The sequence below is a fragment of the Sminthopsis crassicaudata genome, chromosome 4 (genome assembly GCF_048593235.1).
Source record: "Sminthopsis crassicaudata isolate SCR6 chromosome 4, ASM4859323v1, whole genome shotgun sequence".
In the NCBI taxonomy this organism is placed as follows: Eukaryota; Metazoa; Chordata; class Mammalia; order Dasyuromorphia; family Dasyuridae; genus Sminthopsis; species Sminthopsis crassicaudata.
This window is the reverse complement of record NC_133620.1, coordinates 437,128,027-437,153,884: the sequence shown is the minus strand read 5'-3', so window position 1 is coordinate 437,153,884 and position 25,858 is coordinate 437,128,027. Positions and strand designations below refer to the sequence as shown.

Here is a 25,858-nt window from a genome sequence, read left to right as displayed (position 1 = left end):
TATTAAGGACCTACAAGGTGCCAGATATTGTGTTCAACATTTTAGCTACAATGAAAGGCAAGAAACAATCCTTATTCTCAAGGAGCACAAACAATATGAAGGCAACCTGAAAACAACTATATATAAATATTTATACTGACTTTAAGGAGACATATTGTCAGTTCACTTTACAGAGGAAATTTTTTAACAATGGAGCTGTTGAAAAAATAGTGTCCTGCTTTGAGAGATGTCTAGATTTCCACCACTCAAAAGTGGTGAAGCAAATAACCACCAGACAGAAATGTTATAGAAGGGATTCCTGCTTTGGAAGGGAATTGATTGAGACCAGAAACCTTCAGAGGCCCATTAAATTCTTTAGGTATAACATTCACTGTAGTGTCTGACAAAATAGAATATTCTGTATGTAGAAAAGTGTGTGTGTCTGTGCCTAGGGGTATCTATTGGAGATGGGCAGAAAGAGATTCCATTTTTGTGACCTAGCTTTAAAAAAAATTTCTTCCAGTATCAGACCCCATTAAAAAACTGCCATATTGAAATGTAATAACTGTTTTCATGCTGTTTTCGAATTAGAGAAGCAAGGGTTTTTAAGTTGCTCTGTCTGTTACATACCATTTCCCTACTGTAGGTTAACTCAGGTGTCTTCCTGTTGCTTCTAAGAATAAATACAAAATGCTGTGCTTGGCTTTCAAAGCCTTTCATAATCAAACTCCCACTTTTACAGTTTTCTTACACCTTCCTTTCCAATAAATACTCTTTAATCCAATGACTCTCTCAATCCCATTTTCATTTTTGCCTATGGTATTTCAGGATTTTTTTTTTTTAACAGTAGGTCATACATAGTTTATCCCATCCACGTATGGAACTAATAGAGTTGGAATTTATATCTAACATTGTCCTGTAAAAGAGGCATGAGAAAAAGATCTCAAAATAGTCTTCCTTATCATTTAACTTAGTTGCCTTGACTTGAATCTCAGTGACATAAAACAGAGCTATGAAAAGTTTCATTCAGTGTTTAAATGTCTTTAGATATTCAGGAGGATCATTACAATTTTATGTGACTTACTGATCTTTTTCTCTTTTTAAATCAGATACAAGAGGAACTTGAAAGCAGTTTACTTTGTCCATCCAACATTTCGATCAAAGGTAGAGTATATATGTACATATGTATACACACACACACACACACACACAGAGAAATATTTTTCATCATTATTACTATTATGGTTGGCATTGTTTTCCTTTGCTTCTTAAGTGAATTTTTGTAAGTTCCCTGCTATTAACAATATTTCTTATTATTGCATAGTGTAGCAATTGGCATCTGTATGTGTATCTGTATATTTGTGAGTGAAAAATCAAATAATGATACTTTTTCCATATTATGAACCTGAAGTTGGAAATAATTCACAAGACTGAAGAAATTATGTGATGATTGCAAGATTGTAGACGCTGACATATGTTAGGCAACATGGCAGAAAGTATAAAATGAAGAGTTTGGAGTCAGGAAGACTCATTTAAATTAATCCCTGACATTTACCAGCTCTGTTTGATCCTAAGTAAATCATTGTCAGTCAGCAGGCATGTGTTAGGTACACATTATGTTTCAGAAACTATGTTAAGTGCTGTGGTGCTGTAAATACAAAGAATGAACCATCCTACATTCTATCTGAAGCAGTATGTGATCATTTGTATGTATACATGCACTTGTCTTTTGGTATATGTATATATCTACACACATGCCTGTATACACATGTTCACATATACATATTTGGGAGGAAGTACCTTCTCCCCTCAATTATATTTTATTTAACTATTCTGTGTGTGTGTGTGTGTGTGTGTGTGTGTGTTGAGTCTCAGTGTAGTGATTTGATATTTCTTATGACCTCCCCCCAACAAGTATTATCATTTCCCCCAAATTATATTTTATTCAACTACTTTGCTTTACATATATAGATATAGATATAGATATAGATATAGATATAGATGTAGATATGTATAGATATAGATATAGTTTATATGACATATTACAATATATAAAATGTTCATTTCTATTACTATATGTTATGTTTTAATTTATTAATAACAATGATATATCATACAGAATAGTTAAATAAGATAATTGAGAAGCAAGTACTGAGGCAATCAGGAAATATCAAAACATTAATCTCTGAACCGTGAGTTTCTTATTTATAAAATGGGGGTAAAATATCTTCTATCTCACAAGGTAGTTAGATTGAAATGACATAATGTATGTTAACGTCAGTTATTAGATTTCTTTAATCCATATAACTGAAATAATCACCTGTACTTTTGGAAATCTGACTCTGGACTTCAGAAATATTTAATGCAATCAGACTTGTAGTTTTTTCTATGATATTGGCTCTTACTTAGAAGACTTTGCAGTGGGGTGTGACTTGATGCAGTAAACACTGTGTCATCCACAAACAGGAGCATCCAGAAGAACCCACCCTCTCTAGGGCATCCCCTTTCAGTTTGGACTTTGCATCACATGAGAGTAAACAACTTTTATAGTCTCTGCCTTCCTGTTTTATGCATAACTTGATGTTAAAACAACATTAATAAGAATCATCGAACAAAATTAACCTTTATATATTTTTCAAGGAATCCTGTATGATTTTGACATATGCACTGGTAACTTTTTTTGTTGAAGGAGAACCTTTAAAGGGTCATTTTATTCTGCCTACTCAAATTCTTTTTTACAATATTCAGCAGATAGCACAGAGGAGTCTTGTATTCTCTAATCTTTTCAGTCATAAAGATAAGGTTTGCTATTGTCTATGATTTGTGTTTCCCTTCTTAAACCTTTACTTTCAAGTTCGTTATTCAGAGATGTAAAAATTCTCAAAATTTTGCCATGTTGGGAAAATAAGTATTTGAATTAATGGTTATTAACATTTCCCCTAGTCATCCACTTTAAAGTTTTGGGGTTCTATTTTTTTTCCACCAAGCTTTTGGTTCTTCCCTTTTTTAGATGTCTTCTTATAGATAGATTTAGAGCTAGAAGTAATCTTAGAGACTACTGATCTAGGGACTCATAACCTGAGGTCAGTGAGGAAGTAAAAAGAAAAAGTAATGATAACTGGGTTTCAGTATTAATTGGTTTCCTTTATAATCCTCTATTTTATTTAATAAAACATTTTCATTTATAAGCTTCACCAAGCTGCCAAAGAAATCCAAGACCAAAAAAGCCTAACCTAATCCCTTCATAGATGAGAAAACTGAGAATCAGTACAGACTATTTTTATGTAAACTTGATTCAATTTTCTCCATTTTTATTTTCTCTAGTTCCATTTATACTACTTCATATAGCACATCAGGAACTGCAATGTTAGAAGCCAAATTTGTATGATGAAAAGAATATCATACAGAAGTCTAGAAAAATATTTTTCATTTTCCATCTGTTCATTAGCCTTTCAATTTTAGACTTGAAGTCCACTTGGGATGATTTGGATTCATTGAGTTTTTCATTCTGCTTTTCATAAACTTGTTTTATCCTCTGCTGTTTCTTATTATTTTATAAAGTAGTACTATAAAATCTTCAACCATTCTTAAGATCTTATAAACAGATTTATATGCTAAACCTGAATTGCCCTTGGATGTCACATCCTTCCATCTGGTAAGGAAGTAAAGTTAGCTAAGGCAGCTTCTAGGCTTTTTTGGTTTCAGCATAGTAATGTTTGATTAGTAAACTTCCTTGGTGAATGGTGATATTTTGAATCAGTGTCTGTCCTTTTATCCATTTCCCATTTTTCAATATTAACAGTTCATTTTACTTTTATCTTAGCTGCTCATTTTTATCTTTATAATTTCGTATTGATGTTTATTTTTGATTTAACAAGTTAGTGATGTGAGTGTACACAGATAATTGATAGTCACATAAGATTCCTGTGTCAGTCACAGTATTTTGTCTGTTAAAATGTAAATTTTATAAGAGATAATCAAGTGTTCTGTGATCGAAAGTATTTATTACCTTTGGACATACAATAAAACTAACTCCTTTATTTCCCCTTCTAGAGAAGTTTTGAACCATCCTTCCATTTAGTTCCAAATTTTCTTCGGTCTTTTATTTATAGTGAGAATGTCAAGATTCTTCTAGGAATATATTGTCTTTTACTTACTACAGGCTAAGATTCAGACATTTAAAATTCTAACTATTGTGTTAGTGTTTATCAAATTCCTAGAATTATATAATTCTCAGCATCTTTTGCCCCCCTTTTACATTACTGTGTCAGTCACTGCAAAGAAAAAAGAGATTGAGAGCCATTTTGTATTTTGCTTGTTTCATGAGTTGCCTTGGCAAAAGAATTAAATTGCTAAGTAGCCAGTCTACTTTTGATACAGGCAGATCTTTACTGTTTCCTTTCTAGAAGTAATACATAATTGCACAAAATAGTTGTGATCTGACCAATTTAGAGTAGAGTTGGAATGCTAATTGCTATTATGTAAACATTATACTTATATTAGCTTTATTAATGACAATATCATATTATTCACTTATGCTTCTGGCCAACTAAACCCTCTAGTTCTCTTTCACAAGAATTCCCACAAACCAAATCTTTCCCCTTCCTTTATTTGTGCATTTAATTTATTTAAAACCAAATACAAGACTATACATTTGTGCCAGTTGAATTTCATCTCATTGGTTTTGGTCTAGCAATCCAACTTATTAATATAATTTTGAATTTTGTTTCTGACATCAATCACAGTAGCTATCCCTGCCAGTTTTGTGTCAAGTTCATGTTTAACAGACATGCCTTTCCTGGCTTCATCCAAATCATAAAAGACTGAAGAATACTAGGCCAAAGAGTGAGCTAATTGATATGGACTCTTGAATTGTAAATTAATTTTAACCTTTATGAAAACACAACATGAAAAATTAACCCCTCCCCCAACACAGACATGTGTGTGCATATATATGCACACCTATAGAATCCTTTTTATCAGCAACCCATGTAAACATAAAGGCTAGATTCTTTTCATAATTCTGAACTATTAGAGGAGAGAGAAAAAAGACTCAGCCAGGTCCCTTAATTTCTCTGTCCCCCTCCCCCTCATAATTCTTTAAAACTAAAAATCACATAGAAGATGCTGATCCACATTGATAGAAGCAGCAGCTCCTCATTGGGAGTTATATCCATCAATTAAGGAATGGCTGAACAAGTTTTGGTATATGATTGTGATGTTTTAAGAAATGACAAGCAGGATGGTTTCAGAAAAATTTGAAAAGTTTTATATGAGGTAATGAAAAGTGAAATGTGAAGAACCTGGAAAACATTGTACACAATGACAGTAATATTGCAATAATGATTAACTGTGAAAGACTGAGCTGCTTTGATCAAGATGATGATCCAAGACAATTCCAAAAGACCCATGATGTAAATACTGTCCTCCTTCAAAGAGAGACTTGATAAATTCTAAACATAGATTAAAGCATTCTTTTTTCACTTTCTTTACTTTTTTGTTTTTGTATATTTTCTTTTGCAATGTGGCTAATATGAACATATGTTTTACATGACTTCATATTATAATCAGTATCATATTGCTTATCTTTTCAAGGAATAGGGAAGAGAGAACTTGGAACTCAGAATTTTAATAATTGAATGTTAAAATTTTTTTAAATTCAATTGGGAAATATTTAACAAAATAATTTTAAATTTATTTTCAGATAAAAGGGAATAGCACTTCCTTACTTCAAACTATATTACAAGGAACAGTCTTCAAAGCCATATAATATTGTTTTAAAAATAGGAAGATCTATTGATCTCTCAGATTAAATAAGAGAGGTTCACAAACAATAGAACTTTGAATGTCCTCTTTGATAAAATAGAGAATATAAATTTTCTAGGGAAAAATTTTTTTTATTTGACCAAAACTTCCTACTGAAAAACTATATGAAAGAAATTAGATAGGCCAAAATCTTACCTAATACTCCACAGTACATTCTATTCTAAATGGATATGTGTCCTTCATATTAAAGATCATACCATAAAAATTAAAAGACAAACAGATCCCATACCTCACATAGTTATGGGTGAGAAATATTTCTTAACCAAAGAAAAAATAAAATAAAATAGGTGTTTTTGTGTGAAACTGAAAAGCTTCTGCATAGACAAAATTAATGTACCTAGGATAAGAAGGGAAATAATCAAATGAGGAAAAATTCTTTGTATTGTTTTTCTGATAATGGTTTGTTATCTGAAATAAGTAATGGGGGTGTGTGTGTTTGTGTCTGTGTCTGGATCTATGTCTATGTCATATCACAATACTTAAGTGCTAAAAAGATATGAATAAACAATTCTTAAAAGAGTTTTAAAGTAATTCCAATCACATGAAAGAATGTTCCATATTACTACTAATAAAGAAAATGCAAATCAAAAGAAATTTTAGATTCTACCTCACACCCTGAAAAATAGCAATCAGTTGTCAGTGTTGGAGATATCAGGAATGTTATGTACACCAAACCATTTTAGTGAAGCTATGAATGATACAACTGTTTTAGAATTATGCTGATAAGGTCACTGACATGTCCATGTCTTTTGAATTAAATTTGAAGTTTTACCCCAAGGAAGCCATCAATAAAAAGAGTCTCTATATATCAAAATTGAACAACTTACAACAATGTAGGAAAAAAAACAACTGCACACCCAAGATTTTAAAGTAAATTAACAATGTAAAAAAAATGTGTCATATCTATTTGCCAGTGAGCATAACTGATATAGGTAAAGTGATTTTTGCTTTGGGTTACATAGCATATCAGAGATACTGATTACATCCAAAGTTGGGACTCAAAGTCTCTTAACTATGCTTTTTCTCTGGCTCATTCCTCCTCATCCTCAACTGCTGGTTTCCTTGCTTCCTTCTCATTTCAAATCCCTTTTGTATAAGTCTTTTTCTTCCTCTACACTGTTATTCCTTTCCTGTTAGGATTACTAGGTGAGAACTCAGGTTGTCTGGATAGTGACAAGGTGAGAATTCAGGTTGTCTGGACAATTACAAGGTGAGTACTCAGGTTGACTTGATAGAAGGAGCAAGCTCATTGGCTGAAATGGTTCTTCCCAGAAGCCCTTGCATTATCCCACGCCCATTCTCTGGGAGGATAAAAGAGAGGACACCCAGAGATAGAAGAAGACTCTGCATCACATCAGGCCTGACGGGGCTCTCTGCAGGAAGGGAAGTCACTGCTCTGGACAAGAGTTAACAGCAACTGCCTGGAGACAACGGTTCACTACAGGAAGAAGAATCTGTCTGAGAGTTTTGAGTAGAAGACACAGCAGATCTCTTCCCAGAGAGTGATCCGGCAGCTTCTAGAGACGACAGCTCGCTACAATTGGCGCCCAACGTGGTGCAAGACCTTCGCAATTTGGCGCCCGAACAGGGACAGACACGGTCCTGATTCCAGTGGAAAAGCTTCCGATCTAGATCTCAGTCTCTCTGGCCCAGAACCGTGAGTAACGAGGAAACTTTGTTAAAGATTAAGTGAGCGTGCTAATAGATAAATAAGGAACTTAACTTGTTAAGGGCTAAACCAGGAATTTCTTATAGCTGAAATGGGGCAGATGTTAGCTATATTCAATCCCTGGACCTCAGCCGACTCAACCCCAGCCCCAGAAGCAACCTCAGCTCCACCCCCATTCAGGAGTGGTACTATAGAGAGTATAATCAAGATAATTGAGGAGCAGAGTTTACTTGTAACCTGGGTACAGATTGCTAAACTCTTGGCTGCATTAAGATGCACATCCCCTTGGTTCTTAGAGGAAGAAAAGATAGATGTAGATAAATGGAAGCTAGTGGGATATGAAATGAAAGAATTTCAAGCAAAAAATGGGCCTCGTTCAATTTCTGCAGAAGTATTTTATATCTACAACATAGTTCAATTAGCCTTAAACTATCAAGCAAGTTGTAGGAGAAGGAAAAGTTCTAAAAATGAACAGAGGAGGAAGTGTGAGGAAAAAAGGAAAGATCAAGATCTTTCCCTAGAGCAAGAGGATTTAAATGAGGAATTATGGTATGATTCTCTTGAAGAAGCTTCAACCCTGCCTAGAGAACAGATTATTGACAGGCCCACATCAACCCCACCTTCAGAGATGGAGGAAGAAAGAGGGGAAGAGGCAGAAACACAAACAGAATTGCCTGTGAAGCAGCCTAAGCCTATGACAAGATTAGAAAAAGCATTGGTTAAAGCTAAGAGAGAAGGACAGGATATAAGTGATTTTATACATGCATATCCTGTGATTGAAGAGATTGACTCTGTAGGTAAAAAAAGGAGAAGATATGCACCTTTAGATTTGAATAAAATTAAGGATTTGAAAAAAGGTTGTACCCTTTATGGGGCTACATCAGCTTATGTCAAAATGTTACTAGATGGTTTGTCTTATGAAGTCCTAACCCCGAATGATTGGAAATCCATAGCAAGGACATGTCTGGAACCTGGAGAAAATTTATTATGGCTTGCGGAATTTCATGAATTATGTAAAATTCAAGTCAGATGCAATTTGGAAATAGGAGTTAACACACAATTCAGTTTTGAGCACTTAGCTGGTGAAGGTCAGTATGGAGAGAATTCGGAACAGATTAATTATACCATGACAATATATGAACAAATTGCTAAGGCTGCAATAAAAGCTTGGGGTGTCCTCCCTGGACAGAAAGATCGTGGAGAGGCTTTCACTAAAATACAGCAAGGTCCCAATGAACCTTTTGCAGATTTTGTGGGACGTTTGCAAACTGCTGTCAAAAGAACTATTGGAGAAAATGCAGCTACAGAAATAATGACCAGACATCTGGCTAAGGAAAATGCCAATGAGATTTGCAAAAGAATTATATGGGGATTAGACAAAGATGCTCCTTTAGAGGAGATCATAAGACGCTGTGCTACAGTGGGAACAAATGCTTTTTACACCCGGACAATGATGAATGTGGAAAGGCAGGGTCCCTCCTGGCAAGGGACTTCTAGAGAAACTCGGCGATGTTTTCAATGTGGAAAAATTGGACATCTAAGAGCTCAGTGTAGGTATGGAGATACAGTGAGAAGACAGGGTGAGAGAAGACCTAAAACCCCATGTCCAAAATGCAACAGAGGACTCCATTGGGCATCAGAGTGTAGAATAATTCAGGGAAACGGGATGAGGGGCCCAGGTCCAGGGCCCCAGGCAAAAAAGACTTGGGGCATGATGGCAGCTGATGTTACACCTAAAGAGCCTTTAGAAGGTCAGGACTCTGATTTGATCAACGAGCAGAAAAGCAATCACATGGCAGAAAGGGATTACCTGATAAGTGAGCCAAAAGGCAATCAGATTGCAAAAATGGATTACACTTGGGGAGAATACAGGCCTTTTAAACCAGCAGGGCTGTGTCCAGTGCAAACAATTCCAATATAATTGCCAGATGATGAGAAGAGATTTAGAAAGTGGTAAATAGAAGGTAATTAGATAGGTTAACTGCCTGGAAGAGAGGGTTTGCTTGTATTTCTTCAGCAGGAGAAGGAATCAGATGGGTGCCAATGAGTCATATTCGCCTTGTCCATCAGAGAGAGACAGAAAAAGAGAAAGACCTCAAAATAAAGGAGAAGATCTAAGAAACATCTGGTATTGAAAGAGCATGGCTAATAAAAAGACTGTTAAAGAACTTTAAAACCAGCAGGAATCATTGGATTTCCTAACACAAGATGAGACTAATGGACAATGGACTTATGGATATTTATAAATTTTCAATTTATGATTATTTGATTATGTTATATACTTCTAGCATGTGTTATGTTACTATGTGCTTATGTAATTTATGTAATTATGTGTAATACCTTCCATATTGATGGATTTATGTTTCAAGGTCATGACTGTCCTATGTTCTAAATCAAAAGAAAGGGGGAGATGTTAGGATTACTAGGTGAGAACTCAGGTTGTCTGGATAGTGACAAGGTGAGAATTCAGGTTGTCTGGACAATTACAAGGTGAGAACTCAGGTTGACTTGATAGAAGGAGCAAGCTCATTGGCTGAAGTGGTTCTTCCCAGAAGCCCTTGCATTATCCCACGCCCATTCTCTTGGAGGATAAAAGAGAGGACACCCAGAGATAGAAGAAGACTCTGCATTGCATCAGGCTTGACGGGGCTCTCTGCAGGAAGGGAAGTCACTTCTCTGGACAAGAGTTAACAGCAACTGCCTGGAGACAAAGGTTCGTTACAGGAAGAAGAATCTGTCGGAGAGATTTGAGTAGAAGACACAGCAGATCTCTTCCCAGAGAGTGATCCGGCAGCTTCTAGAGACGACAGCTCGCTACACTTTCCCTCTAAAATTATCTTCCATTTATTGTATATATTTTGTATATCCATAGATTTTTGCATGATTCCCCCATCAACATGTGAAATCTTTGATAACAGGTTCCATGTTTTTGCCTTTCTTTGTTTAGCATAGATCCTGCTATACAGTAAATGTTTGTTAACTGTGATTACCTCAGCTCAGTTCTAATATCCTTAATTTCAGGTAATTAAATTAAAGTTGAAACCTTAAAAAATAAAACTTACATATCTAGGTAGGCTATTTTCATCTTTCTAAAAACTTCATCTTTGTTATGACTGATTTTTACTTGATGTTCTTAAATAAAAGTACTAATTTATTTTTTTTTCTTTTTAATCAAATAGGTATCAACATGGTTTTTCACCACATTTTCTGTCTCAGGACTAAAGGACAAAATCCACCATGTGGATAGCCTCCACCAGCTATTTGCTGCCATATCCCCAGAACAGATTGACTTTCCACCCTTTGTTCTTGAATATGATGCCAGGGTAAGAAGTTAAAGAATATTTTTTATCCTCATAGAATTCGAATTCAAATCCATCATTTTATACATGAGGCCTAGAGAGATTAGCTGACTTACCTAAGACCACACAGTCAACTAATAAAAGACCCTAAATCAGTCAATCAATTACTTTTTTATGGAGGATATAATATCTTTAAGTTAAAATGTATACCATAAATACAAATTAGATGGGAGGAGGAAATTAATATTAGGAGAAATGGGGATTAGTCAGAGATAAGAGTGAAACATGACTAATAGCCAGGGTATAGATATAACGGAGATAGCCAGATATGGGAGACAGCAGGATCGTAGCGCTCTTGAAGGGCATTAGATTGTAAGCAGATGAACAAGTAGTAAGAAGGAAAAGTGTGAAGATCTTTTAAGTGCAGTTTTAACTATTGCATAGATTAGTTGAGAAAAATGCTTTTCTATATCTCTTCCCAGATTAGCATCTGTGCTTTACCTGTAGTAAATACTTTCTTTCTTTATTCATTATAGTTCATTAGCATAAATAGGTTATTTTTAAATTTTGTTTTAATTGGTATCACAAACTACAAAATATACTTCCCCAAAACTATTAAAGTGCAAGAAAGTGTTTTAGTTTTTTTATTACATATAACCCTATATTTTTGTTATTTACTGTTTTATTTTTTAAAGAATGGAAGCCTTTAATTTCAATAAGATAGTAGCAATACTGTACTTTGTCTTTAACCCAAGCTTCATTGCTGGTTATCATCTTCATTTATATATATGTAGTGTATATATGTTTTCCTCTATTCCTCTTAATTGTTCATATTCATCTTTTGCAATAGAATAATTCTTATACTAGAATTCCTAATAATATTCCTTATACTGGAATTCTAAAATTTGTTCATTTATTCCCCAATTATTGAGCACAAGATTTGTTTTCAATATTTTATTATTTTAAGTAGTAGTACTATGAGTATTTTTGTAGGAGTAGTTTCCTCCCTTCCCTGCTTTTCATAACAACTTCAGGCCATAAACCCAGAATTGGAACCACTGGGCCAAAAGGATAAAACTATTTTTGCAATTTTTGTTTTATATGTTGCCATACAAAATAGAACAATTTCTAGCTCCACCAGCAGTGAATTAGCTATTTTCCCATAACTCTGCCAACATTGAATTTTTCCATCTTTTACAATATTTGCCTGTCCTTTGCATGTCAGGTAACATAGTTTTTTTTTAAGTTTATATTTCTGTGATCATTACTCTTTTAGAACACTTCTAGATGATTATTTCTTCTTTTGAAGACTACTCATATATATCCTTTGGCCACTTAGCCATTAAGGAATGGCTCTTAATCTTTTAGATTTGTATGCCTATTTATACTTTTTATTTCTGTATTTCTTCTGGCTGTGATTGCTTTTATTTTGGGGAAAGCTTTTTTTTTAATCTAGGTAAAATAATTTGTTTCTATATTATGATTTACTTTTTAAAAACCTGTTAATGGAAGGAAGAGTCAATAGGGTCAGTTGTTCATATTAATTGTTTGGTCAATATGAAGTATCTTCAGAGGCCTAGCAACTATGCTCAGCACTAGAGAATCAAAGAGAGGTTAAAGATTATTTCTACTCTGAAGATGTTCACAATATAATGAGACAGACACTATGTACACAAACAACTATGTACAGCCAATGTCTACCTCTTTATTTATAATTTCTCCTTATAGAATTTAGTTACTATGGGGCAAAGAGTATTTTGTTTTTTGACTCAATGCTTTGAACCTTATTAAAGAGAATTAAATTTTAAATGAAGCAGTTTATTCTTATATTATCTACTTAGAACTACAATCAAAATAACTTCTAGTCCTACTCTAGTACTCATGGTAATTTCAGTGATGCAACTTGGCATTCTTTTTCATGTTGAAGGGCCTATTTTCAAAATTTCGTTTAATGCCTTAAGGGATTATATTTATTAGAATTTTATCAAGACTGTTAGCTACAATTTACAGATGTGTTTGGATTATTATTTGGTCATGGAAGGTGAACTCTTTACTTCCATGAGGATTTGCCATATTCATTTTGAATTTGGTTTGTTTGGGTTTTTCCTTTATTTGCTTTTAATGAAAGTGATTTGGATTGGAAATTTCCATATTACTTTTACAATAGTTGTGAAGACAATAAAATTCCCATGCTGGATTCCATGGAACTAAAATCCATTGTTAAAATTCATAGCCACCAATATAATAGCTGTTTTCAAACCAGTGTTTTTCAAAATTATAGTAGATTAAAATTTACATTAAATTATGTAATTAAAATACATAAAAATCCAATTCAACAATATTGAGTGCTTGCCATTTGCAAGGAACTATGCTAGGAATTAAAGGAAATACAAAAGTGAATTATATATGATCTCTGTCCCAAAAATATTTTATAGTGTGGTAGAGGAAAATAGGATGCATATACATAAATGTAATATACAGCAGAATGGAAAAGATCATCAAAAACATTTACAAAATATTCTGGGAGTACCAAGGGGACACATATAATTTGATCTGTGATAAAAATATGAATGTCTCATTTTTGTTTTATTAGCGGTTGGAAGTCTAAAAGATTTGGTGTCAGTCCTCAAAAACTTGTTCTCAATATAGAAAATCCATCTTGAATGATGTTAGTCTGTTGTAAAGGAATAAACTAATTTGGAATTTTAGGAACAGTCATTGGCTGCTAATTATATTTCTTCATACTTTCCCATCCTTTCCAAAATTTATAATATACCGTCCTATAAACATAGAGTTGCCAAAGTATTACACAGTCAGAAATGAGAGATCTCTATTTTATTTGTGACCAATTACTTTCTACAAAGATTATAGTCTCTCATTAGATTATAACCTTTGTTCTATTAGAGCATGAATTCTTTAAGTGCTAAAGAAATCTGGAATAGTTCATTTTCATTCTCAATCATTGAATTCACAGGTAGTGAATGTTATCTGCTTGCAAAGAAATCTGTAATATCTCTGGCTTAAACACTTTAGAGGCTGGTCAGTTCCTATAATTATTGTCTGACTATCTCATTAGTCATTAAAATGCAATTATAATTTAAGTACACACATACTTCAGATAAAATTTCCATTAGACTCACATTCATGTCACTCGGAATTTTAGAATTCAAAGGAACCTAGGAGACACTGTAGTTCAGTCACTCATTTTCCATGAATAAGCTAAGGCCAAAGCTCACACTCACCTTGTAGAGAACAGAGCCCGTTTGTTAGAACAAAATGTGGAAGAACATTACATCTTTTCACTCTGGGACATTATTGGTGTACTTGAAGCTAATCCTGAGTGAGCATGCTAGATTTAACATTCTTCATTCGTCCACAGTATATGAAGGAAGGATCTTGTCCAAAGAAAAACCCTTTTTCAGGGCAGGATTTATTGTGTAGTACTTACCTGTAATACCTACAGTTACAGTCAATGCATCCTTTAAGTAATGAAATAGTAGCTAATAATATAAAAAGATAAATTTAGATAGGAAACTGATGATGGAGACTTGTCCTAAATAGCTTCACAAATAAAAATATCTATTAAAATTGGGAAAGTATGAGGAGACTCACTACAATTATTCTGTTGACTTTTGTAAAATTATTTAAATTGAAAATCCCATGTGATTTTTTTTTTTTTTTTTGAGTATTGAGCTAATGTTAGCTATTTCTGATTCTCTTAGTGTAAAAAATGTAGATGTTTCTTGATAGCTAATAAAAGTTTGTTTGGCAGTAATACAGAGAACTAGTAAAAATTTACAATTAGGTTAAGGATATAAAGATTATGACATATGAAACAGTGACATCAACCTGTGTTTTTTTTAATAGATTGATGAAATAAAATTTGTCCTTATTTTTATCTTTCTGAATTATTGTTCTATCTCCTTGGGATAGAGAGATTGACTTGAAGGGAATGTACCAGGCATAGGGTTCTAGCTAACTACTTTATTGTATGAAAAACTGAAATGGCATTTCAAAAGCTAATGTTTTGGTTTATCCTTCATTTTTTGGAACAGATGTGCATGTCATCTGTTTTATGATTATTATAAGACCCAAGGGACTATTTTGCAGTGACACACATTGTATGTCTAAGCATCTAAAAATGAATAGGCAGTTGTTAAAATTCAGTTAAAATTCTACCACACCCAGACCAGCTGTCCTAAATCAATTTGGATTTGAGTTTTGTGTGCTAAGTTTTTACCTTATCATATCTTTATCAGAAACATGGACTTAAATTATTGCACAATGGTTCAAAAGAAGAAATACAAACTATAAGCATTTATTAAGCACCTACTGTTTGCTAGGTATTATCCCAGATATGGCAGAAATGCAATGAATGAAACAAAAAAAACTAACTCTCTATAGTGTAATTTAAAATTTCTCTTTAACATCCTGTTTTGCTGGAAACTATCCTACAGTTTTAAAAAGCTAGGTATTAATAATCCTCTAAGTAACAGAAAGCCAGAATATTTTATCAAGAACAGGTCCTGCCAGATTCAACTTAGACTGGTAGGTCAAGGGAATGCTATTGATTGTATTTACCCAGATTTTAGCAAACTATTTGAAAATATTTCATGCTATTCTTATTGAAAAAAATAGATACGGAGCAGACAGTAAGGTAGATTCATAACTGGTTGAAAGACTAGACCCATAGTAATCCATGACTTCATGTCACCTTAGAATGTCTCCCTATCCTAGGGATCTTGTGCTTTGTCTTACCTTATTGTTTGTCCTTCTCTCTTGAAGAGAGCATGACATCAGGGAGGGGATGCGATGACATGCAGGGGAGCTGGATGTAAGTGGGGGAGGCTGTGCAAGTCACCTGCCTTCTCTTCTCCTCCAGAGCCATAGGATCCAGCGCCCAGATACAGATCAGGATGCCTGGAGATGGCCCTGGATGCATGGGAAGCTTTGACCTTTCCAAGCTAAGGTTTTCTACAGGTCTCGAGCTGATTGAAGCAAAGAAATGCAAAATGGCCTTCCACTTTATCTCACATACTATGCAGACTTACAGATATTCAGACATACAAAAAGCATTACACAGAGAGACCTCCAGGTAACACAGGGGTTAGAACTCCAGACCTGGAGCCAGGAAAAAGACCTGAGTTTAGATTTGGCCCCAGATACTTAGTAGTTGTGTGTTCTTGGGCAAGTCACTTATCTGTTTACTTCAGTCTCTTCACCTGTAAAACAGAGATGTCAGTAGCACCCATTGCAGGGTTTTAATGGGGATCAAATAAGAAATAATCATTGTAAAGTGCTTAACACAGTGCCTGGCATATAGTAGCCATTATTATGATTATCATTTTCATTCAATAGTGCAAAGATAGTTTTGTTTTGTTTTGTTTTGTTTTGTTTTTAATATTGACTATAATGCCCCCTTAAAATAATTGTAGTATTGGCCACCTAGCAGGAATATGAGACATATCAGGAACAAAATCTTTCTTACTCAAGAAGACAAAAATATGTAGGTAAAACAAAAATAATTAGTGGCTTAATTCATTTTCCCAATTCTTTCTCACCTATTTTCAAGTATGCTCTAGTATCCTGGTACTAAAAAAAAGACTTCGCTTGAGCCTTCATCCTTGCTTTTCACTGATGAACTTCATGGAAAAAGTTGTCTAATATAGTGTATGTATAATAATATGTCTCCTCTTCTTCGCTCCCATACTCTTGTGCTTTAATCTGACAACAGGGGCCTTTTGAAATTGCTCCACACATCCCCTTGACCACCAGATATGCACCCTTCCTTTGGCTGCCACACTTTTTAATTATTCTTCTGTATCTCTTATTAGTTTCTAATTCTCTTCCCAATCTTGAAAGTTGCATGTTCTGAAGATGTATTTGCCTCTCTTGTTTTTTCTCTGAATCTTGATCCCATGGTAGTCTCCTTCCCACCAATAACATTTAACTAATATCTCTACATAAATGAATTTCAAATATGTCTTTGTAATCTCCATCTCCCTTCTGAACTCCAGGCCCATTTTTCCATCTACCTCCCGAACTTCTCCACCTCATGTCCCAGCACTTCAAGCTAAGTCACCATGTCTAACTCAGACTTGTCTTTTTTTCCTTGACACTACGGCCTTCCCACTAAGGAAATTTCCCGACCCTCCTGAGGAGCACTGAAGGAAGGAACTCTACACTCCCTCGCCTTCCCAGCCTCTCCCTCTCCATTCTGTTCTGACACTTCCCTCCTCCTTTACCTATCTTCCTCCCCCTTTGCTCCCAAAATTTTTACTCATTCATTGATACCTGTCTTAGATGCTGCTTCTTGACCTTTCTCTTCTCTCTTCTTTCTCCCCCTCCCTGCCTTAAGGATGTTCTCCTGAATTCAGACTTATTAACACAGCTCTTTGCTTTGTGTCCCTCTAATTTAACATGTACCATTGTGTGTTATACTTGCTTGTCTTTGTAATCTCCCAATTGACAGCCAGTGCACATAGCAGACCTTTAATAACTGTTTGGTGAATTATATTTATTAAGCACCTGTTGTGTGCAGTACAGAGTAGCTTTAATGCTGAAAGAGACAACCTGAAAATCAGTCAGACTGCATTCAAGTCCTCCATTTAATACATACTGGTTGTGAGATGGTTCCACAGTAAGAATTCCCTGTGCAGATGGAATCAGGTTTGATCCAAAAGACTGTGCAGTAGGGACTTTGGTAAGTATTAGGATTACAAAGACAAAATTTACATTTTCTAATATGACCTGACAATCCTACTAGGGACAGAGGGGAAGAAAGGGATAGAACGTGTGTATAGCTAATAATAATAAGTTTGAGGACTTCTAGGAGGGTGGGGTAAAGAGGGGCAAAAGAGAAATAGAAAGTGTTCTTGAATATTTCAGGAAGGAGAGAATACTGAGATGGGAATCAAAGAAGGCTGGAAAATCTCTCACTTGAATTGAACATGCAAGCATGATGGAGGATATAAGGACAGGCATTGTTAATTGCTTATGTGAATGCCAGAAATCCAAAATAAATAAATAAATGGCGTGTTGAGTTCACAGACCATCTGCTTATCTAGTTTGGCAGAAACATTGGGCAAGAAAGGAAGTCATGTAAAAGAAGGATGGGAATCTCCAAGTGCTAGGCTAAGACGTGTGAGTGAACATGTATGTACGTGTCCATGCGTGTATTTATGTGTTTGTATATGTTTATATCTATGTGGGTGTTTGTGTGTCTGTATATATCTATGTCCTATAGGTAATTAGATGCTGCTGAAAGAATTGATGAGTGGAGAGAGATAGCCAAGAAGGATGTCAAGGTTGGCCAACTTGGACCTCTTCCATTTCAGAAAATTAACTATCACTTTCATAAAGGCCGTCTAAAAGAATTCCATAGTTTTTCTTTAGCACTTGAGTGTTTCATAAATTTTTTTATCATTTCCAAATAAATTGTGTAGCTATTTCATTGCTCAGCAATCTCTCACATAATATGAAATTAGTATAAAACTTCCATGAACATTTAAAAAGTATTCAGTGTGTGTGTGGTAAACTTAAGGAAACAGCATTGAAAGAGAATTTAGCAATATATTCTGAGAGGATTGAATTTTTTAAAAGTGTGATATGGTAAAAAGAATCCTGAGCTTAAAGTAAAAGCTCTGAATTCCAGTTATGGCTCCAAGACTTCAGGATTATAGGTAAGTCACCTGAAGAAACTGAAATTTATTGTCCTCATCTGACAGTTACTCATCATTTGTGACATAGCCAATCAATTATTATGAGGAAAGCTTCCAGGGTTTTAAGTTATTACATAAATACAAACTACTAGCAATAGAACATAAGGTCCAGGAGAGCAGGGAGTAGCTTCCTAGCCTCAGCATTAAACACCATGCCTTTTGTGTATCAAGTGCTTAATAAATATTTGTTGACTGCTTAAAGAGAAGTGAATCTTTTGTTTTCAGGGGAGCCTTAAAATAGATTTACCAGACCTTGGCCAATATTTTCTTTTTAGAAAAGATTCTTTTTGTTCAACTCTGTGACTTTATGCTAGTCCCTGAAACTTAAGATTTCATATTCCTCGTATGTAAAATAAGTCAGTTGGACTTGAGGCAAATCATCCTTAGGAAATGAAATGTTGAGGTAATATTTGTAAAAGATGTTAAGCGAGGTACCTGGGTATGATATAGATTCTTATTCTTTTCCCTTCTCTCCTTTGATTTTATATAGTCTTGTGGAAAGGTGAGAGATATGATGAGAACAGAATTTGAATTAAGAGTAAAAAAAATAAGCCTTTACACCAAAGTGCAAAGAATTATTTTTATAAATTATTCAAGTTTTAAAAATAGAGAAGATCCTAGAATTTTACTTCAGCTGAGTTTAAAGAAAAAATCTTTAGATTTTTGGTTACATTTATGTTCAGAAACCAAGAATTCTTAGACACTAATACCTGATGCCTGTTCCTTTAGAATTGGACCAGTATTTACCCCGTTTTAGTGGACCTGATGCTAAGTATAGGATAATTCATCCACTTAAGGTTTTCTTTAATCCCTTAATTACTATAAAATATCTCATTTAAACATCATCCTCCATCTCTTTCCCCAAGTCTTAACTTGCATTAATGCTACACATTCCCTACCTTAAAGCTTAAGGAAAATGAACTGAAGGAAAATATATATATATATATATATATATATAAAAACTACAGAACAATCTTAATTCCCATTAACCTAATTTGAGTGCCTATTGGCCTTGGAAACTTAATTAACTTAAAACCATTGAAATTAACTGGCTTTCTTAGTTTTTATAAAGACAAACTTGAGAAAAATGTGGGCCAAATAGTCACTCTGGAACTATGTTGCTTTCCTTAGACATTAAAGGCCTGGCATGCAATTCTCCATCTTGAACTGAATGACCTGAGAACTTTAACAAGCCTTACTCCTTATGCGTGGCAAGAGAGCATCGACAGTCTGCCAACACAGTTATGATTCTTAGATTCCCTTTAAGGAAATTTGAGTTTCACAATCCTGAGCTAAGTCGCTACATAGTTTGTTCTGTCTTTAATTCTGTCTTAATACACTTTTTCTTCCATGCTCAGAGATGTTAAAGACCTTCTTTAATGTTGTAAATCTTTTTTTTTTTTTTTTTTTTTTACCTTCTTGTTTCTTTCCACAGGAAAACGGGCCTTACTATGCGTCTTATCCCCCATCACCAGATCTCTGACCTTCCATCTTGTAGCACTGCTGATTTCCAAGGATCACTCCTCTCTTCATGGCCTGCTACTTGTTGAATTGAACTTCATTTGTGCTGTACAGAATTCAGAGAAGGTCTTTTGTCCCCACCTCTCTGATATTTTTTTATTGACATTATATTTTCAGGCACATAAACAATCTGCAAATGTTAGGTTACCGTACACTGCATACCACTGTTTTAAATTTGTATATGTGTATCTAATGGAAATATTGATATTTCAGAATAAAAGGAAGGAAAGGTTTTATATCTGCATCCCCTGTTGGAAAGCAACTTTCAAAGTTCTTCAATTTCCTGAAAAGACATCAACCTGTTGGACAGTCTGTCAGTCTTGATCATATTGTCACCATAGTATTGAAAGCTGCCTGGGGCACTGAGCCATTTGTAACAATGTACAGAAGCATTCACACTACCCTTATCAGATAGATACCTTGCTTCCAAACCCGTTGTGTTGTTTACTTAACGTATATATACAGATACTTTCCCTATGACAGAGAAGAATGGTATAAAACTGAGAATGTCAGAAGTGATTGGACTGAAGTTCTATTATTTTATGAAAGGTCTTTGAAATGTTTTGCAGAATTGGATTGTGTTAAGTCCCAGGCTTGTATCCCTGAATTAGATGATCTGTGGGGCTGCTATTGTTTTGCTCTTAACAGTATGATAAAAGGATGTCTTTTTTCACTCTTTTCTGTAATCATAAGTGTTTGTGGTCTCTTTTTAAAAGCTCCAGCTATCTTAGTCTTCTAAGTAAATAGGAACTACCTAACAGTTCACCAACAATTCAATAAGTATCACATGAGGAAAAAAACCAAAACTGATGATGTGTTCATTCCTTTTAGAATTCTGTGTGTGCATGTGTACACACCCACACACACCTCTAACAATGGCTCATTTTCTGTGAATGTCACTTATAGGATCTTAGGGGCCTTTATCCAATGATTAGACCTCCTGGCATTGTCTGCTTATATAAAAAAGATGAGGAGAAACAAGGGATGTGATTCTTGGTATCATTGCTAGTCTTGATGTTTGTAACTCGGGCATTAAGCCTTACCCTGCCTAGCTATAAAATGAGTATCATTTTACCTACCTCGTGGAGGTATGAAAAGACATAGTATCTAGAAAAGGACTTGAAAATCTTTGAGCTACAGGTGCTAAGGAAATGTGAAGTGGGGATGTCATGTCTGGTTGTAAATTAGGAATGAAATGAGAGTGAGCTCTATAGGACTTCCCTTATCTCTGACTCCCTATACTATTTCAGCCTTTAAAGAGAATATATAGCCATCAGCACATAATTTCAGCCCTATTACCTTCCACCTCTAACTTTGTCCAGGATTTTGTTAACCATTGTCAGTTGGAAAACCTTTTATGGGGGGAGGGGGAAAGATAATTCTTAAATGAAAGGTTAATTGTCATTCACATTCCTAAAGCCTCCTCAACTACCTTAGCACTCACCTTATCCTCATCTCCTAACCCCATGCACACATGTACACAAATCATATATGTTGAAATGAAGAACAGATTCAGCATATTCTTTTTAAATGTAAACCTATTAAGGAACCTTTTTCTCTTTCAGTAACAACACTTTCGTGTCCCATTTAATTCTACAGTTCATAAGGGATGCATCTTATCTTCCAAGTACCAAAAGTATAATAACTTTAGAAGAAATTACGGAATTGACCAAGTCCCTTCCCCTTTGGTTATTAAAAAGTTTAGCGAGTGAATTTTTTTTTTAAGTGAAAGACTAAAGTATCAGTCACTTATGAACATATGACTTAGTAAAAATGGTCTTCCTTATCTTATCCCATGTTTTGTGAATATTGGACAAAAGTAGAAATCAATACATGTTGGCCACCAGTTAAATGTAACTTTCACCTTTCTCTGATGTGGTCATATAATTTTTATCAAAAAATGATTCCTTTTGTCTTTTTCTTTGGTTGTGCCCACTACAAAAATTCAAATAACTGCAACTTTTAAACTAAAAATTGAAACATTCTTTTAATAGATTGTCTGCACCAACTCTTGTTGGATAGAATTGGGAGTAACTTTTCCACAAGGGGCTATAAAAAATATGCAACCTTTTCTATATTACTGGGCTTAACTGCCTTGAGTCAAGATATACTTCCTATACTTTTTTCCTATAAGCAGTAGAATGGGCTGCCTGTAGTGAAAATATTTGCTGTATTGTCCTTTGATTTGAAAATGTTTTTTATTGATGTATGTAAGTATGTATGTATGAATATCTGTATTTATAATTTTTTAAATTGCAAATGTGCTTCAGTTACAAGATGGTATTCCTTTCATCCATCCAGTAATTTAAAATTGCTAACAGTAATGCTTTTAGTAAGTGCTACACACACACAAACATGTGAGTGTGCATGTGTATTTGTCTGTATTGCATACAATATGCTCTATATGTGAATGGTCTTCTGTATTCACCTTAAAAAGCAGGATACTGAGATAGTGTCCACCAAACTCATGAGAATTTGATAGTTTGGTGGTGATAGTTAAAATGGAAATCACATATTTCCCATTGGAACTGGGTGTCAACTAGGACCAGTATCATTTGTACAAAATACATTTAATGAAGCTATTTCATCTGACTGTACTTTTGGAAAGAGCAGAGTGACCTTAATGGTGACAAAATGTTCAAGTAGGATACAGTTGTCATATATTGTTTTGATAAAGGTCAGAAAACACATCTTCTGTTTCAGAGGCAAACATTGTGGGGTAAAGGAATAGCTGCATCCAGCAGTCCACTAAAAGCTGAGTAAATCAGAGCATGACAATTAGATTTTGGTCTTTCTAAATATCAGTTGAAGCTCTAGACACAGCTGACAAAAGTTTAATTTAATTCATGTATGGCATTCTAGGGTTCCAAAATAGTAAAGAGTTTCTGCCTTCATATATTTGAGTTGCTTTGAATTCAGTGATACCAAAGATTTTTTATAAGTGAAATACCTTGCTAAAAAATTCATTCCTAAAAAATCTTAGGCACAGTGGTTCAAATTAAAAGTTGTCTTTCTTCAAACTCCAATTTTATTTGATGATGTTCTATTTTTATTATTGTCTTTAAAAAATGTCATCAGAGGAAATAGCTATTATATTTTGAAAGATATCAGTAGGAATTCAGTACAGATGTTAGGGGGAAAAAAGTGTAAGTTTATCATAAAAATTCTGATAAGGCTAAAGTTTACTAATGGGGAAAAAAAAAAGGATCTCTCCCTTACTGGAGAACAAGTTTAATTATTATAGTAAAAGAACATTACCCATCTCTTTTGTCTGTTTTCAGTTCTTTGGAGTCTCATTTTGTTCAACTCTAGGAAATAATTCTGTCTTTTCATTGCCTAAGTCAAAAGAAAAATGAGAACACATGACAATTAAATGCCAGGTAAAAACTAGTTGTGATAGTCTCCTTTTAAATTTTACATATATGTATGTATTCTAAGACTGAAACTGTAATATGGGAATGTGCATTGCTATTTTTGGAGATGAAAATGGGAAGGAATGCATAGTTCATAATTCAACAAAATGAACTTCATCTGCTTTGGTCTCAAAGAAGATTTGGCCCCAGAAAATCATGGATCAGTCAGTCAAGCATTTATTAATCTGTTGTATGCTGGGCACTTGGGATTTAAAAACAAAAATGGAACAAGTCTTTCCCACTAAGAGCTTATATTCCACCAGAAAGACGAGAGGGTCATTTTGGGGTAGGAATTCTAAGGAAATAGTGTTTTTACCTTAAAATTACCTGTAGCAGTATTACCATTCTAAAGATACAAGGTCTTTTATTTCTATAGATGCTAGATACAACTTTTTGGTTGAATTTCCCTTGATTTATATTTTGACCTGAATTTTGAAGAATAAAAGATGTCATGTATAGGCTACACAATCACAAAATATAAAGGTTGCCTCAAAGCCCCTTCAATCAACCTGCTCTTTCATATGTATATTTTGCCAGGGATGTCCTGCATTCTAATACGTAAGGGATATGAAGCAATAAATATCATGCAATAGTTACCAAAGTTTTCATTTAAACAAGACTTGATATTTGGGAATATTGGATGGGAATAGTTAACTTTGTTTTTTTATGCTGTCCAGAAAAACATTTCTAAGATTGGCTGTTGCAAAAAGAGAAACAATTTGTGGAAGGGCTGGATTGAGGAAAGATAGACATGTTTTTGCTATTGCAGTTCACATAGCAAACATAACTACTGAATATAATATTCTGTTGACTATTGAAAGTTAAATACATTATGTAAACACATAGTCACACTTTTGTTTGTAATGATTTTTGTTAGTATAAGCACATAGTCAGCACAAACTGAGCCAGGACTTTCAAGACCAGATCTTACTGATTAAAATAAATAATTTTGTAAAATCTTGAACACATGTAAATCATTTTAATTACTGCTGAGCAATGGAAACCTCAGGGTTCTGTGTAGCTGGTATAACTTTAAAATGTTTATTCAAAATTCAAAAAGCCTTATCCAATGTTTCACATTTAAAGATATGTTTTTAAAGTATGTTTTTCTTCATTTGAGAATTGTTTTTTGTTTTAAACTATGTTTGCATTTGAACTATAGGGAGAACCAGGAAAGAAATGGGTAGTTCATTCAGTGAACAAGAATGTAGACCATGTTTTTCTTTCCTCTTTCCATACTATCATACTAATTCATAAAACCAGGCAATACAGTAAATAGTATGATGAATTATATAAGAAATTGCTTGCAATATGAATTATATCCACTAATTTTATCTTTTTTTTTTTTTTTTTTTGCCTTATGAAAACAGATTCCATGTAGATAGCAAAACAGTTTTGGAGATATTGGTGCAGATTTCTTAAAATAGATGCATTCTAGGACTTTGCCTATTAAACTTCTATCTTCATATGGAATTACCTGTTTCTAATCATTTTCAAATATTGACCTTTATAAAATATAAATACCTGCAAATTCTGAAAACCTATCTATTTGAATTCGAAATAAAACAAATTCCATTTCAGATCCGTTCTAAAATCCACTGGTTCTTAGCTTTTCTGTAATGGTTATCTATTTGTTGGATAGTACTTTACCATTTTTAAGACACTTGACCATAATATTTTTCTTTGATCTTCACAGTAATCCTTTGAAGATAGTAGAGCCCATGAATAGCCTATTTTCATAGTTAAAGAAATTTAGGATCATGTAAAATGACTTAATAAGGGTCAAATAAATGGTCAGTCTGTTAGAATTCAGGCATTTTGACAATTCTTTGTATTGATTGCATTGTACTACCTCTCACATCATCATGAAATAAAAAAAACCAAACTATTGATAGGCATATAAATGAGGGAAGCAGCAAGATATAGAGTTACCCACTTCATTCTACATCATTCACCAGCAGCTTTTAGATGGTGTGAAGGCTGACTTGCCTTGTTCCCAACTTAACACCGTGTGACTTTGGGTCATTTTTGTTCAGTCTGTGCCTGTTTCCTCATCTGTAAAATCTTCATTACAAATATTAGTCTGGACTCTTTGTGCCTGTCCTGTAATGGATGGAATCTTCCAAACTCATCTTGGTCTCACCAGCCGCAGTTGGACACACTGTTCCTTGGCCCCAACATAGTAATGTCTCCTCTTCGACAATGAAGACCAAGCAACAATGTATAATGGCAGGCACCCAGAGGAACCGCGTTCCCTTCCTGTGACATCAGCATATTCATTGACTGGGATTTCTTGGCCTGGAAATATTCCTTTCTGGAATCTAGCTTAATTGGTTAGAAGATCTGACCAAAGGAGTGAGATTCTGAGTTTCATAAGCCCGTATAATATGTATGAGATTACATGGCGGAGAGAAGAGAGGGGAAAAAAAC

General features: G+C 34.3%; 1 protein-coding gene across 4 annotated transcripts in view; it reads left to right on the top strand.

The window, feature by feature from the left end:
• The window catches only part of GDAP2 (ganglioside induced differentiation associated protein 2), a 54,188-nt gene extending 33,487 nt beyond the window's left edge, over positions 1–20,701 (top strand). For all 4 annotated transcript variants that reach the window (XM_074263227.1, XM_074263229.1, XM_074263228.1 and 1 more), the window contains 3 exons: positions 1,089–1,143; positions 10,654–10,797; positions 19,930–20,701. In XM_074263227.1, coding sequence (XP_074119328.1) covers positions 1,089–1,143; positions 10,654–10,797; positions 19,930–19,977 — 247 coding nt within the window. In that variant the 3' untranslated portion in view covers positions 19,978–20,701. The remainder of the gene's footprint in view (positions 1–1,088; positions 1,144–10,653; positions 10,798–19,929) is intronic.
• The last annotated feature ends 5,157 nt before the right edge of the window (positions 20,702–25,858 follow it).